Genomic DNA, 15,363 nt, shown 5'->3' with positions numbered 1-15,363 from the left:
TCACAGTCTAAAAGACAGTGGGCTCACAGTCTAAAAATTTCTATGATTTTAATATTCATGTTTCTTTGTTGTTATGCCAAACATGAGGGAATTGAAAAGCATGGGAAGCCTTGAATGATTGCACACTCACCTCAGACAGGATTATCTAACCATAGCTAAAGGCCTCCCAGTGATCATATTGAAGTCAAAGTGCTAATTCTAGTCCCACATTCAAGAAAAATTTGAAAGCTTAATCCCATAGCAGAGAGTTGTAGTGATGGAAAGGTAAGCAGCAATGAAATTCCTGGATATGCTGAAACCGCTCTCCAAATTTACAACTCACAAATTCATCGCTTTGTCTTCCCAAAACAATAAACTGAGCAGTACTCGGTTCACAATTCATAAGCCCTGATTGCAAATATAATATTTTCAAAATAGCAAAGGATTTTACATCCCAAAGGCTCTCCCTATTCCACTTCACTTCACTTCCCCTATTCCCCTTTCCATAAGCCCTGTCATGTTCGTTAGTAGATTATATTCCTTTTCAATGGAGGTAGCTTGTGTAAGGCTAGGAAATGTGAGTTTCTTCTCAGCAAATAAATGTATATTTGAGGTGTGCCATACTTCACTATTAATGAAACTAGCCATATACCCAGGAAAGCACTAGAGGGATTAGCTGGACCTTTAGGAAAAGAATGAAGTTTTTTCAATTCTCTAGAATTACTTTTGGATCCAGTGGCAATCAGTTCCTGGAAAGAGGTTTTTTTTTCCTAAGGTTGAGCAGTTGACATCCAATGAATAGTTTAACTCAGCTGAAAAGCATCCCCATTATTTAATTTTGAAAACAAAAAATGACTGTGAGCTCTGTTTTCAGACCTACAGTCAGTTCCAGGTCAACTTTCATCTTTTGGGCATCAACCTTAAAAAAATTAAAAATCCTGGGTCTAAGTTCTCTGGTAAAATAGTACAAGCCCTAGAGCAGGAAAATATATTTCTCAAGACTTCTCTAATTTGTCTTTAAATAACAAGAATACAAACCTTCTTGACTTAGTATAATTAAGTAATTTTACAAGTTCATCAGACCATCTTAATTTCACATAGGTTTTCAGCTTCTGAATTTTCACCACCATCCTGACAGGCAATTTGTTCATCAAGGTCAGTGTTTTCATGTAGGGGCAGGCTTCTTTTCAGGAAACCATATGGATTCACACAAAGTAAAAAGTGCCAGAGCAAATGTACTCCCATAGAAACTGCTCACAGAACCAAGAGAAAAATGTTGATTTGAACTGTTGTCATCTACCCTGTTCAACAGGAATTTCAGAAGAAATAGAAGGTTTAGATTGAACCTTTATATATATCTACGTTCTCTGAGCTGAAGATGTTTCTGTCTGGGGAGAGTTGCCAAACACACGCGTGACTTCTAGTTCCTCAATAGAAATCTCATTATCTTGCCTTTTGTGTGCTGGGTGATGTATTTTTCTGTCATATTAAAATTGAATGGCTCTGTTTCCTGGGCTTCCTCCATGCATCATTCTGTCTTCTCTTGAAATGAGTCATTGTTTGTTGTATTCTGATTCTTGCTAAAGAGGATTGGGTTCACTGTTGGAAACAAATAATTATGTTCCACAGTAACTTTTATAATACTGTTAGTGTCACCTAAGATCATGGTAAGTGGATTCATGAGGGAGAATATGATTGTAGGGGCTAGAGCAGGGGATTCAGTTAACCAATTGGGAAGCAGACGAGCATGTAGCTTGAAGTGATCTGTTGGACCTAAAATCCCAGCTTGAATTTGAGAGTCTCTATGATGTTCCAGAAAAGGTCAAATACTCAGGCATCATTTCTATTGAGTAGGTGGCAAATTGGAATCCCTGTTTTACCCTCACATTTTGAGTTACTAAACTCTAAACACACTCTACCTAAACCCGCAAATATCCCTGTTTGGGAAAGTGGTAGCTTCTTTTAAATGATGCCTGCTAAATGCAGACTTAAAGCCAGAAGACTGGTCTCCACAGTTAAAATAAAGGGTAAAGCTGAGGATCATCTGATGAGTTCAGGTGATATAGATGACCAATGGTATAATTAAAGAACTTACTCCTTTTTCTGGATAGATTTCTGCTGTGATGCTCTTTATGCTTTTACTATCTTCAGTTTAAAAGGGTACATGCAACTTTTCATTACTGCATGATGCATTCAGTGATAAAGAGAGGGATATTTCTTTACCTAAGTACTTGAGTCCATAGTAGAAAGGGTATAACTGAATATTGTGAACTCTTGTGTAGCATTTCAGGGGATAGAGTGATAAGTTCCCTGTGTTTTTGTCTCCTACTACCACTCTCTTTTTGAGGTTTAGTGTGCAGATATCCATGGAATTCTTTGTATTCTCCTCTTCATGTAGCTGAACCCTAATGAGCCCAAGAGAAAAATCAAACTCTGTAGCCCAGCTCATTTAATTGCACTCATCCTTCCATACTCATTTAATTGCACTCATCCTTCCATACAGCCTGGGATAAAATTTATATAGGTGAAGCTTTTGAAATCTACCTAGGAGGAGGGGGGTTAATGTATGCCAAAGGTTTCAACAAGCTTTCCTGGAAGTGTGCAGAACTCTTTTTGTAACCTTTTTCTTCCCTACTGTTTTCCAGCTGGTGGGCTTTGTCTATGCCTGTTACGTCATCAGTATTTTTACAGAGGAAGAGGACAGCTGTAAGTATTCATCACCAAATTCTCTGGTTACTGCCTAAGAAAAGTCACCTATTTGTAGAAGTAGTCTGGCCCTTGGGTAGCCTTGTACAAATCTAACAAGGGTAAAAGGGAGCAGGAGAGGACAGGAGAAAGGAGTCTATGCTTTCCCATCAATCTTCTTTTCCTGTCTTGGCACAGTTGTCATTAGAGCAATACAGAACTGACAAAGACAGACTACTGGCACCAAGAAACTATTCCCTCTGCTTTGAGCAACTTGTGTTCCTTCCCGAGGAGCTTTCTTTCCATGCAGATTCTGGTCTTTGCCCTCTGACTGTAGAACTGCAATTTTGGATGAATAATCACCTGAACTGAGTTTCAGAGTTATCACTGGACATTTGTATTTAAGATGAGGGCAAAGCAGAGGTCACAATTGGAAGAGCTTGCCCTTCATTTCTCCAGGTAGAAAATAGACATTTCCCAGTGGAAACAGACTGGTAACTGAATCGCTACCTGATTTTGCTATCATTTCTCCAGGGTCCTAGTGTTGAACATTATCAATTCTGATGAGATGATTAGTTTCCAAAGAAGAACAAATACACTAACTGTTACGGTGCCTGGAATTCAAAAGAGTTCAGGGTGGATCACATATACAAAATTTGGAAAACTGGGCTTCAATCCACACAATCAAATTCCACCCAAGGGAGTGAGTTGATGAATGAGTAAAGAAAATACTTTTCCAGGCATTGCCTCTTTTTTCACCTGCCTAGCAATTCCTTGAGCAGAAACGGAGCCAGCAACCTTCAGAGATGGCAAATAAAGGGAAAATACAGGGCTAGATATCCTCTAAGGATCACATGTGGAGAGTTTCCAGTACTCTACCAGTATTGGCTAAGGGAGGGAGAGTCAGAGGCATACCCATTCCATTCCTAGCTTGGGCAGTGGCTAGCAAGTGAAAGGCAATCTGCTAAAAGTCAAAACTCACCTGTGCTGGGCAGCAGCAGCACAGGAGAGAGTTAAGGATGGAGACTCATGTTTACTGTGTGGAAGTTGAATACTTTAGTAGTTTTACCAAGAAAACTTCATGGATACCCTACCAGAACGATTGCAGATGGATGTGGGGCATTCTGGAGGAGATGTTTCCATGGAGTCACTATGGGTCTGAGACAACTCGACAGCATAAGGCAAGACAAGGCTAGAACTCTGCTGTTCTGGTGCTATGAAGGTGACAGCACAAGGCACAATGGGGAAGTTGTCGTCATACCCATCTGCCCAGGCACATTGCTTGCCATCAGAGGTCCAGCCTGTGATACTCAGTCAACAGTATTTAATGAGTAATTACTTGATGCAGGGTACTGAACTAAGGACATAGGAGAGTGAAATGGAGTGTCGGTGAGAGCTGTCCAAGGGTATACCTCTCCTGCTCCTGCTTCCTCTGACATCCATAAAGAGAAACAATAAGAATTTCTAAAAAATTTGAAAACTTCAGAAATCTACTCTGTTGTTTTCCTGTGCCGAAGCAGCCACTCTTCCATGATGACAGCCTGAAACCAAGGATATCTGCCTACTGAAAAAGGATCTCATCATTTGACTTAAATGGATGAAGTCTAAATGCTTATCTTGTTTTTTCTTGTGGTTAGTCACCTAAACAAAGATGGTTGGCAGGCTTTAATATAGAATAAAAGCTTGCCCTGCAAAAATCAGAGGACTAATAAGTGGACCAGTTGCCTGAAGGGGAATTGTATCAGGGCAGCAGGTTTATTTCAAAAGAAGTTAATTAGTGGACTGATTCCTTCTAGCATGTTGTCATGTCCGCGAATGTACTGATCTCTTATTGATCTCTTGTTCAGCACTGTGAGATAAATTTTTGGAGTCCTAAATTATGAGTATGCCTCAATAACCCCCACTGCTTCTCCCTCATAATGCAAATTGGACCTGCATATTTTACCACTTGGTTCCACATCCTCTTTTCATGTAAAACTTCTCTGCATTTACCTTATCAGGAGATGTTGTTAAAAATAAATGAATGACCTGTAAACCTGGAAGAGGAAAGGGGTGATGGGCATGGGGAAGGAGAGGTTGCTGATCCTTCTTTTCCTCCTTTCAGCTTTCCATATTGAAGGTGGACATGCCAACTTGAATAATTATCAATGGCAAACTATCCATATTTAACACTCACTGCATTTGGTCCTTCCAATGACCTGAATAAATTTGAGCTGCATTTTAATTTTCTCTTCCATTTATGGTTTCCTTTAAATGTTCCTCTGATATGCACATGAAGAAAATAAAAGTACTCAGGCACATTCATCAGCAAGCCCGTAGTGATGTGATTTTTGTGAAAATATATATCTGTGAATGGTGCCGTGAGAGGACACAACTTTGTCTAATGTCTTTTTTTAATGGTATTTGTTAAGTGCTTACTATGTACCAGCACTTTTCTAAGCACTGGGGTAGATGCAAGATAATCAGGTAGGACACAATCTATGTCCAGATCACAGTTTTAATCTCCAGTTTGCAGATGAGAAAACTGAGGCAGAGGGAAGTTAAGTAACTTGCCCAAGGTCACACAGCAGTCAAGTGGTAGAGCCAGGATTAGAAACCCAGGTCCTCTGACTCCCAGGGTCATGCCTTTGCACTATCCCACACTAATTTTCTTGTGTACATTAAGAACACTGAGCTTTCTAAGGAAACTCCTCCTTGACAATTGGACCTGTGATTGAGAATCCATGTCCTTCAGGCTTAAAAGTGAGCTAAATCCACATGTAATCCACATGTCCAAGAATCTAATCCCCTCTAGACTTTAAGCTCCTCTCTAATAATAATAATAATAATGACATTTATTAAGCGCTTACTATGTGCAAAGTACTGTTCTAAGTGCTGGGGAGGTTACAAGGTGATCAGATTATCCCATGGCGGGCTCCCCATTTTACAGATGAGGTAACTGAGGCACAGAGAAGTTAAATGACTTGCCCAAAGTCACACAGCTGACAATTGGCAGAGCCAGAATTTGAACCCATGATCTCTAACTCCAAAGCCCATGTTCTTTCCACTGAGCCATGCTGCTTCTCTAGACTGTAAGCTCCATGTGGGCAGGAAATACATCTACCAACTCTGTGATACTGTGCTCTTCTAAGCACTTAATACAGTACTCTGCACACAGTAAGTGGTCAATATATATGACTGATTAATTGATAATTTGCAGAGAACCATTTTTCCCTGAAAATGGAGTAGTATAGACAGACCTCCATCTGCACACAGCTTGGGAAGGAACTACTGATGTACCACGGGAGGCCCCTTCAAGAAATTGAAACCTGAAAGGTGCTCCAGACTGGGCTCCCTCTAATGTAGGGAAAGTTAAACTCAGTAGAGGTAAACCTCAGAGGAGGAGTGGAGAGACCCAGCCTTAATGGGACAATCCAATCAGAGAGAGATTTGAGGAAACACCTCCCAGCCAAGGCCAGAGGACCCCATTTCATTCCCTTCTTTGACTTGTCAGGCATTGAAAGATGAGAGAAGACACAATTGGGTAGGAACTATGGAGAGGAGCCAGTGTTCCAACCCAGTCCCAAAAGTGCTAATGTATTATTAAAGCATTGAGGCTCCCAGGAGAGTTCCAATCCATGGGATAATAACAATAACAACAATAACTGTGGTATTTGTTAAGCCAGTACTATGTATCAGGCACTGTACTAAGCACTTGGTAGGTTACAAGGCAATCAGGTCAGATTCAATCCCCATCCCACACAGGGCTCACAATCTAAATAGGAGGGAGGGCAGGCATTGAATCCCCATTTTACTGATGAGGAAACAGAGAGACGTTAAATATCTTGTCCAAGGCCACACAGTAGGCAATTGATCAAATGATCATATTTATTGAGCACTTACTATGTGCAGAGCATTGTACTAAGTGCTTGGCAAGTGGCAGTCAGAATTAGAATCCAGGTCCTCTGATGACCAGGCCCATGTTCTTTCCACTAGGCCATGCACAACGACCCTCTCGTCCCTGAGCCTCTCCTTCTCTCTTCCCCCAACCCTACCCCCACCCAAGCTTGATTACAACCTAACCATCCAGCCAACCATATCAGTGGTTTGATAGAATTACCTGTCAACGTTTTTTAAAATAACATTTGTTATACTGAGGAAAATGTCCATCAGTGAGGTCCAATGCTGCTGTTTGGAAAAGGGAAAGAAAATGGTTTTTTGTTTTGTTTTCTTGCATTTTGACTGACTTTTTAAAAAGCAGCATTTTGAAAAACGTAAAAAGCCCAGGGACTCAATATACATTAAATTCATCCAGCAATATTCTGCATCTCTTCAGTGTTCTAAGCAAATTAACATTGATTGATGTTCAGCAAAATGCTAAATGTATCTGGGCATCTCTGAGGAGGAGCTAGCAGGAACACAGGTTAGGCAGCCATTTTCCACATCCCTCTCCACCTCCTCCTTTAGGAAACTTTATAGCATCAGAGCTCCACAGTGTCATATTGGTGCTGATTGGATATGACAATGGGATGGAAATGTGCCTGAGGAATTGGAATCTCTCTCTTTTAATGTACTTAAAATATTATGTGAAAAGTCACAGACTTAACCATCTCCTTACCTTTCATGGAAGGTTGATGCTTTTCCAAACTAGATAGCAAGTATTGTGCTCATTACCAAACAGATCTCACTCAGCTTGAGCTTTCTGAATCATTGTAGGCGGGTTTTCTTTTTTTTTTTTCTTCCTTTTTGCCATTTCTGCCATGTTTTGTTTTGTTTTATTTGAGTCTTGATTTCTTTCAGTTGATTTCATTGGTGGATTTGATCCATTTCCTCTCTACCATGTCAATGAAAAACCTTCCAACCTATTGTTCAAGCAGACTTACCTGTAAGTATGAGGCTAGGAGGGAGCAGGGCCCTCCTAAGCAGGAAGCATGAAAGCCATTGTGTGTTCTATCACAGTGTGAACTCTTCAGCAGGAATGCATTTCCCAGGGATGTGACAGATGGTGGTTAGGGCAGAAATGCTGGGTAGGTTTTTTAAAATGCCTCTGTGAAAATGGATTGAGGATTCCAGTTGCCCTAATATTGGCTCTTCCCTGTCCTCTGATCACCCAGATGACATACCATCTCAACTTCCCTTACCCCCTCAGCCTATCAGCTAGTCACAGTTCATCAACTGTGGCTAGGGAGGGGTCTCTGCCTTCCTGAGGTTTATGTCAATGGTAAGGGACAAAGGGGCAGTTTCCCATTGGTACCATTACTCTACTGGCCTTCCCTCACTCTCTCCTGCTCAAGTCCCTCAAGAAGACCAAACAAACGTCAGGAAGACTGAGTCCTCTCCCCATCTTCTGCTACAGCCATAGCCCGTACCCAACTAGTCCTTACTTTTCCACTGATGTATCCCATAAAGTCTAGCTTGATATCTCAGTTGACTAAAGAGACTGTCTTCAGATCTTGTATTGCCCCTCAGGAACTCTGAAGGGTCAGAGACTCAAGGAAGTTGGTTAGTTTAATGATCTAACTCACTATTTTAGAAAGACTAGGTAAGTAGAGGAAATCAGAAAATAGAAGAACCTTGGAAACACCCCTTTCTTACAAAGAGGGAGAAAGTATACTTTCCCTCTCACTGTCTTGTTGCAGCTTTGGGGCTAATGAGAAGTTCAGGGTCTCTTTGGGTAGTGGGTGATTGGATAAAAGGGTATAATACCTCTGTAGTCAGGGATTACGGTGGCCCAGTTAGAAGAGATAGTATTGGTTTGCCTTTTGGCATTGCAATGCTTTACTAGGCTGAGGCCTAACAGTCCCTGAAGTTTCCCAGTTTACTAACCTTAGATGTTGGTGCCACTGACAAGCATCTTCTTTGTACCAATGTATTTGTGAAGTGCATTAAGTACTTATTTAAGATGCCCAGGTACCAGTCCTGGAGAATGAAGTCCTCTATATGCCAAACAGGTGAGAGGGCATTTTCTCCTGTGCCTGCTCTTCCCACGTACCTTGAACTGCAGAAGAGGGAACCATCTGTAGGGATCCCAGAGAGACTTGGTGTTCATGACCACATACTCCTTGGCCTCCCTGCTAGACTCCACACCAGGTAACCCTTGGGGTCATTAAGGATTGTGATTTGGGGAAGCAGGTAGCTAGCCCCAGGGATCGAGTGGAAACTCACCCCCCAGACCACTCAAACTCAGGCTCAAATCATTTTATCCTGTCCTCAGATAGTCTGTATCATGGGTTTTGGCCACACTAGACCCTTCAGAAAATTTGTGAGCAGAAGATGATACCCTGTCACACAGAAGAGAGCTCACTTACCTGCCTTTCCCCAGATGGACTGAACCTAACCCGGTGTAGAAATATAGCCCCAGGAAAAGGAACCCACCTTTCTCCTTGGGTTTCCTTAGTGCTATTTGTTAAGCACTTACTATGTGCCAGGCACTGTTCTAAGTGCTGGGGTAGATACAAAGTAATAAGGTTGAACATAGTCCATGTCCCACATGGGGCTCAAAGTCTTAATCCTCATTTTACGGATGAGGTAACAGGCACAGAGAAGTGAAGTGACTTGCCCAAGATGACACTGAAGACAAGTGCTGGAGCCAGATTTAGAATCCAGGTCCTTCTGATCCCAGGCCCATGCTTTATCCACAAAGCCACACTGCTTCTATTGGTTATTGGTTTCAAAGAACACATAATCATAAAGTTCTTCCTAATGTCTGACCTAAATCTCTCCTGCTGGAATTTAAGTCTACTCCCCCTTGGCCACCCACAGTTGAAATAAAGACTGTACAACTTCCCTTCCTCCTGAAAGAAATGTTTGAACTGGGCATGGGCTCTCTTTGTCCCTCTGGGAAATTTTTATAACCCCAAGAAAACAAGGCTGGTTAAAGTTGTATTGGATATTCCAGCAGAGCTACTGATTCTTTCTCATCCCAAACTATTCCAATGCCATTCAGTCAACTTTCCTAATAGATGCATTCCCCTTTCCAAGCCAAAACCTCACAGCATACTCCTGAGGTATTCATATCCCCAGCTCATAGTGTCCCTGTTTCTGGGCAGTCATTTTAGAGGGAGGAATTTTGTTACAAGGGGCTAATCAAATTTCTGGAAACAATGTTAGATGCTGATACCCTAATGTCAGTTATTGGAAAATCAACAGCTCTGGGCTACAATCCCCTGGAGATGTTCTGACATAAATCCTGAAATTGATACAAATGGGGATAGAAAAGCTAACACAACTTTCTCCAGAATATTTCTCTAGGTTTCTAAATTTCAGCAGGGTATATGGTAGCATTATTTATTTTGCAATTGATGAACCTGCAGGAGAGAGTCCCAGTAACCAACCCACCCCTCACCCAAGAATTGGCTTCTGTTGAATCTTGGATTGCGTCTATTTGGCAAATGCAAACTTGTCACCTGGCCCACAGACATTAAGTAGAGAGTTCACTTTGTCTCTATTGTCTAGGCATGCTGGTGATTGTCTGATCTCTTTCCATGTTCAGGGCAATGGGTGTTTTCTAACCCTGAGATAGCAAAGAAAGGATTGTCACTTATAAAGCTCCTGGGGAACCCAAGGAAAGTCCCATTGGGCTTTCCAACCTAAGGGGAGGTCATCTACATGTAGCCTCAAAATGGAAAAACAGACAAGCAACTGGGAATGGCTGGTGGCTGTTTCAGAATTGACTCATGGTCAGGGGCAAGCTGAAAAGGCCATAAGGAGAGGAGGGACTCACAAGCATATGTCCAGAATCTTTGGAGACTGACAGCACTCTAACCAAGATGTACGTTTAGATCAAGATTACTGTTCTCCAACATGATAAATATCACAATTAGTTTTGATGTTCAAGTGCTATGTTCCAACCACCATACAAAGCACTAACTACACTAGAATCAAATCTGACACAGTCCCTGTCACACTGTGAACCCCATGTGGGACAGGGACTCTATCCAGTTTGCTTATATTGTATCAACCCCAGCACTTAGTACAATGCTTGGCATATAGTATTTAAAATATCATTAATAATAATAATGGCATTTAGTCAGTGCTTACTATGTGCAAAGCACTGTTCTAAGCACTGGGGAGGCTACAAGGTGATCAGGTTGTCCCACGGGGGGCTCACAGTCTTCATCCCCATTTTACAGATGAGGTAACAGGCACAGAGAAGTGAAGTGACTTGCCCAAAGTCACACAGCTGACAATTGGTGGAGCTAGGATTTGAACCCATAACCTCTGACTCCAAAGCCCGTGCTCCTTCCACTGAGCCACGCTGCTTCCCTGCACTAGTATCATTATTAGGAAAACAAGAATTCTATCCCCATTTTATATATGATTAAAGAGGCACAGAGAAGTGATTTGCCCAAGGTCATACAGCAGGCAAGTGGCAGAATCTGGATTAGAGCCCAGATTGTAATACTAGTAATAGTAAATGCTTACTGAGAAGTAGCATGGCTCAGTGGAAAGAGCATGGGCTTTGGAGTCAGAGGTCATGGATTCAAATCCCAGCCCCGCCAATTGTCAGCTATGTGACTTTGGGCAAGTCACTTAGCTTCTCTGTGCCTCAGTTCCCTCATCTGTAAAATGGGGATTAAGACTGAGAGTCCCCCATGGGACAACCTGATCACCTTGTAACCTCACCAGAGCTTAGAACAGTGCTTTGCACATAGTAAGTGCTTAATAAATGCCATCATCATCATTACTGTGTATAGGTAGGAATTAGACATGATCCCTGGCCCTTGTCAGGGGCATAATCTGAAAAACCTGGCCCAGGCTCTGTCCACTTGACTACACTGCTTCCTAAAGGACATAAGTAGACAAGAGGAAAAGAAATGGTGCTTGCTAAGTGCTTACTATGTTCCAGGCACTGTTCTAAGCCCTGGGGTAGATACAAGTTAATCAGGTTGGACACAGTCCCTGTGCCACAAGGGCTCACTCTCTTCAACCCCATTTTACAGGTGAAGTAATTGAGGCCCAAGAATTTAAGTGAATTGACCAAGGTCACACAACGGATGTGACAAATCCAGGATTAGAAACTAGGTCCTTCCAACTCCCAGGCCAATGCTCTACATAGTATTTAAATACCACAATTATTGTTGATATTCATCATGTTGGAGGGCAGTAATCCGTTCTAAACCTGCCTCTTGGTTAGAGTGCTTTCCTTCTCCAAAGACTCTGGAAGTAAGCCTTTGAGTCTCTCCACTCCTTATGGCCTTTTTGTCTTGCCCCTGACCATGTTGAATCAATTCTGAAACAGCCACCAGCCATTCCCAGTTGCTTACCTGGTTTTCCATTTTGAGGAGGAGGAGGAGGATAATGAAAAAGCATGTCCAGTGAGGCTCAAGTACATTCATTCATTCAATATTATTTATTAAGCACTTACTGTTTGCAGAGCACTGTACTAAGCACTTGGGAAAGTACAATACAACAATAAAGAGTGACAATCCCTGCCCATAATGAGCTCACAATCTTGAGTGGGGAGAGACAGACATCAGTACATTCAATAAATAAAGTTACGGATATATAAATAAATGTTGTGGGGCTGGGAGAGGGGGGAAGAGCAAAGGGAGCAAGTTAGACTGACACAGAAGGGAGTGGGAGGAGAGGAAATAGGAGATCTCAATCTACATTCTTATAATTCAAAATACCTAGGACATTTGGGGACCCACAAGACCCTGCATCTTGGGCTTCACCACTGATCCTTTTCTGCCTCCTTGTTTTGTCCATAGGCCTGCGTAAGTGAAGAGGCTGCCACATCTGGGGAATCCCCACAATGAGAAAATCAAGGTGCTGTGAGAAGAGAAGCCCTCCCACCTCACCCCTGCCGTCTTCCTTCAGCCATGGACATCCAAGGTTGCCGAAATCTAGTTCACTTTTGTTTTCTAACATGATCAATATACACTGGCACGTGGACACATGATTGTAGTTTCTACTTCCATGAGCATCCTGACGAACCATGCTGTGCTGCCACCAAATCCCTACTATGAACCCAGTTTCAAGACTCTCAGAACAACATGAACAAGGCAGGAAATGTTGGTACCTCATCCTGCAAAGAAGAAGATGTTGTTCATGAGCTGATTCTAGTTTTAGAAGTTGTGAATTTTCCTTTAAAACTAGACCAAAAAACTACTACACCCAAAAAAAAAGAATAATCCCAGCATTCCCTATCCTAACTGAATGATCCTTTCCTCCTTGCCTATCATATGGGATACTATTTGCCTTTATGGATGAAACAGATGTTCATTATAGATCATTGTAATGCAAAAGCAAAAACGATGTTCCTTCTCCTGGCCTTGGTTCATCTTAAAATGCATGTATTTCCTCAAGCCTTTATTCTGAGTTTGACCTGTTCCAATGCAGAGATTTTTAGCTGAAAGTTCTAGAGTGGGGGGAAGCAAAGTGGTGAAAGGGATGGGAGATACAGGGAGAGGTATATGGGGATAATGTATAAAGAACCACAGTAATGTAACAACATTCATGGGCCACAGGCATTAAAATAGAAAAATAAATACAATAATCCATATGCTGTTCTAGAAACTGTGGTAATTTGGGTGAGGGGGGCAGTGGAATTACCTTAGTCTCCTAAAAGAAACAAATGAAATTAAATTGTCAGAAAGATAGCTTATTCAGTTCCTTAACAAACTATTCTATTAAATATGTAGTTTGAAAATTGGTTAAGAAGCATTTTCTAATTGCCCACAGAATGTATCTCACTATATTACATCAAGTGTCCAGGTCCCTCCCCTCAAAGAGTTTAGAATCTAATAAAGGAAAAACAATACTGACAAAAGTCACAATTCATGTGACTTAAGAGGGAGGAGAGACTCAGAGGAGAGAGACGTAGTATGAGTGGAAGGAGCATAGACAAGGATTCCCAAGAACTTTTATTCTCAGGAATGGGAGCTTCTTTCCAATTGCGAGTGAGGAAAGTTTCTTGCTCTAGTCTCAAGTTTTCAAGTCCTTATTTGGCATTGTTTTCCTTCCAGTAGAGGGAGTAAAGAAACACCACTTCAAGAGTGGAAGTAGGAGAAACTGAATTTCTCTGAGTGTGGTCACTTCTGAATGCAGACTACTGTTGGGGCACTGGATAGAGGATTGTGGACAGAAAGCGAGACAACTATTGGTAAGAAAGGGAGAAAATGGAGTAATCAAAGTGAGTGAGATGAGAAAAACTGTTCAAAACGGGAAAGATGAGGCCTGTGAAAGTATTAAGGTTTAAAAGGGACATTTGGCTTGGAGTCAGGCATTTGGAGGACTATAATAGAGAAGGAGCAGGACATCTGACAAGCAGAACAACTTTCAAAGGAACCTCTGACCCATTTTCCCCCCGCTTTTGAACAGTACACAAATCTCCTTTTAATAAACCCACATAGTGTGCTTAAGCTTCTCCAGAGATTCTACTTTACATTAACATCCTTAGCCCATGTGAAATTAATGAGCAGTTCATTAAAATCCTCAGAAGGAACTCAGAGGTGTCAGTCCTCCTCCAGCTTTGTTCAGTTCTTAGCACTTAACTGTTAATCTAGCATACAGCATGGAGAGCCTGGTGTGCTGCATTAGTCATCTTGGCTGCTCTATTAGCTTTTCCTGTGGTAACAAAAGAAATCTATAACATCAGATACCCTGACACACTCACCCTCCTCTACTGGAGGACAGAACAGGGAAAAATTATTTTGAGAGCACAAAATAGATGAGGATGGATGGCTCAATGCTATAAGCTGCCTCCACAAGAAGAAAAAGACATTCCTCTTTTTGGACTTGCTTATTTGTGGTATTATGAGAAGGGGATTATGGATTTCCTGCTTCCATCTGCTCCTGCAAAAGGATTGGGAACGAACAAGCAACCAGGTCCCCCCCCCCCCCCCAAATTAGCAACCAGGAACGTACACACTAATAATAACAGCATTTATTAAGCACTTACTATGTGCAAAGCACTGTTCTAAGCACTAGGGATGATACAAGGTGATCAGGTTGTCCCACAGGGGGTTCACGGTCTTCATTCTGCAGATGAGGTAACAGGCCCAGAGAAGTGAAGTGACTTGCCCAAAGCCACACAGCTGACAAGTGATGGAGCCGGGATTTGAACCCATGACCTCTGACTCCAAAGCCCGGGCTCTTTCCACTGAGCCATGCTGCTTCTCCAAGTACACTAAGTACACACGTATTTAGTACTCTGCAAAAATGAGACAGGGTCTCAAGGAAACCTATTCTCTGCATTGCATCATTTCTAGTCCCCTTTAGTTTGGTTTTCATTCATTCAATTGTATTTATTGAGCACTTACTAATCACTTGGGAAGTACAAGTCAGCAACATATAGAGACGGTCCCTACCCAACAACGGGCTCACAGTCTAGAAGGGGAAGACAGACAACAGAACAAGTAGACAGGAGTCAATGCCATCAGAATAGAATTATAGCTACATAATAACAATAATAATAATACTGGCATTTGTTAAGCACTTACTATGAGCAAAGCACTGTTCTAAGTGCTGGGGAGGTTACAAAGTGATCAGATTGTCCCATGGGGGGCTCACAGTCTTAATCCCCATTTTACAGATGAGGTAACTGAGGCACAGAGAAGTGAAGTGACTTGCCCAAAGTCACACAGCTGACAGTTGGCAGAGCCGGGATTTGAACCCATGACCTCTGACTCCAAAGCCCGTGCTCTTTCCACTGAGCCACACTGTTTCTCAGTACATACACATCATTAATAAAATAGAGTAATAAATATGTACAAA

At 41.9% G+C, this 15,363-nt stretch overlaps 1 protein-coding gene across 4 annotated transcripts in view; it reads left to right on the top strand.

Annotated features, from left to right (window-relative positions):
• Positions 1-14,009, top strand: part of NKAIN4 (sodium/potassium transporting ATPase interacting 4) — a 101,731-nt gene extending 87,722 nt beyond the window's left edge. Inside the window, exons 5-8 of one of the 4 annotated variants that reach the window (XR_005452155.1) lie at positions 2,625-2,685; positions 7,444-7,528; positions 8,595-8,733; positions 12,357-14,009. Coding sequence is in view for 3 of the 4 variants with exons in the window: in XM_038750660.1 (XP_038606588.1) it covers positions 2,625-2,685; positions 7,444-7,528; positions 12,357-12,366 (156 nt within the window). In the remaining variant the exon portion in view is untranslated. Of the gene's footprint in view, positions 1-2,624; positions 2,686-7,443; positions 7,533-8,594; positions 8,734-12,356 lie in introns of those variants that run through there. The other 3 variants (XM_038750660.1, XM_038750662.1, XM_038750661.1) reach the window with 3 other exon arrangements.
• The last annotated feature ends 1,354 nt before the right edge of the window (positions 14,010-15,363 follow it).

Source organism: Tachyglossus aculeatus, chromosome 8, assembly GCF_015852505.1.
Source record: "Tachyglossus aculeatus isolate mTacAcu1 chromosome 8, mTacAcu1.pri, whole genome shotgun sequence".
NCBI classification, from domain to species: domain Eukaryota; kingdom Metazoa; phylum Chordata; class Mammalia; order Monotremata; family Tachyglossidae; genus Tachyglossus; species Tachyglossus aculeatus.
The sequence above is the reverse complement of the archived record's forward strand: the minus strand, read 5'-3'. Positions and strand labels throughout refer to the sequence as shown.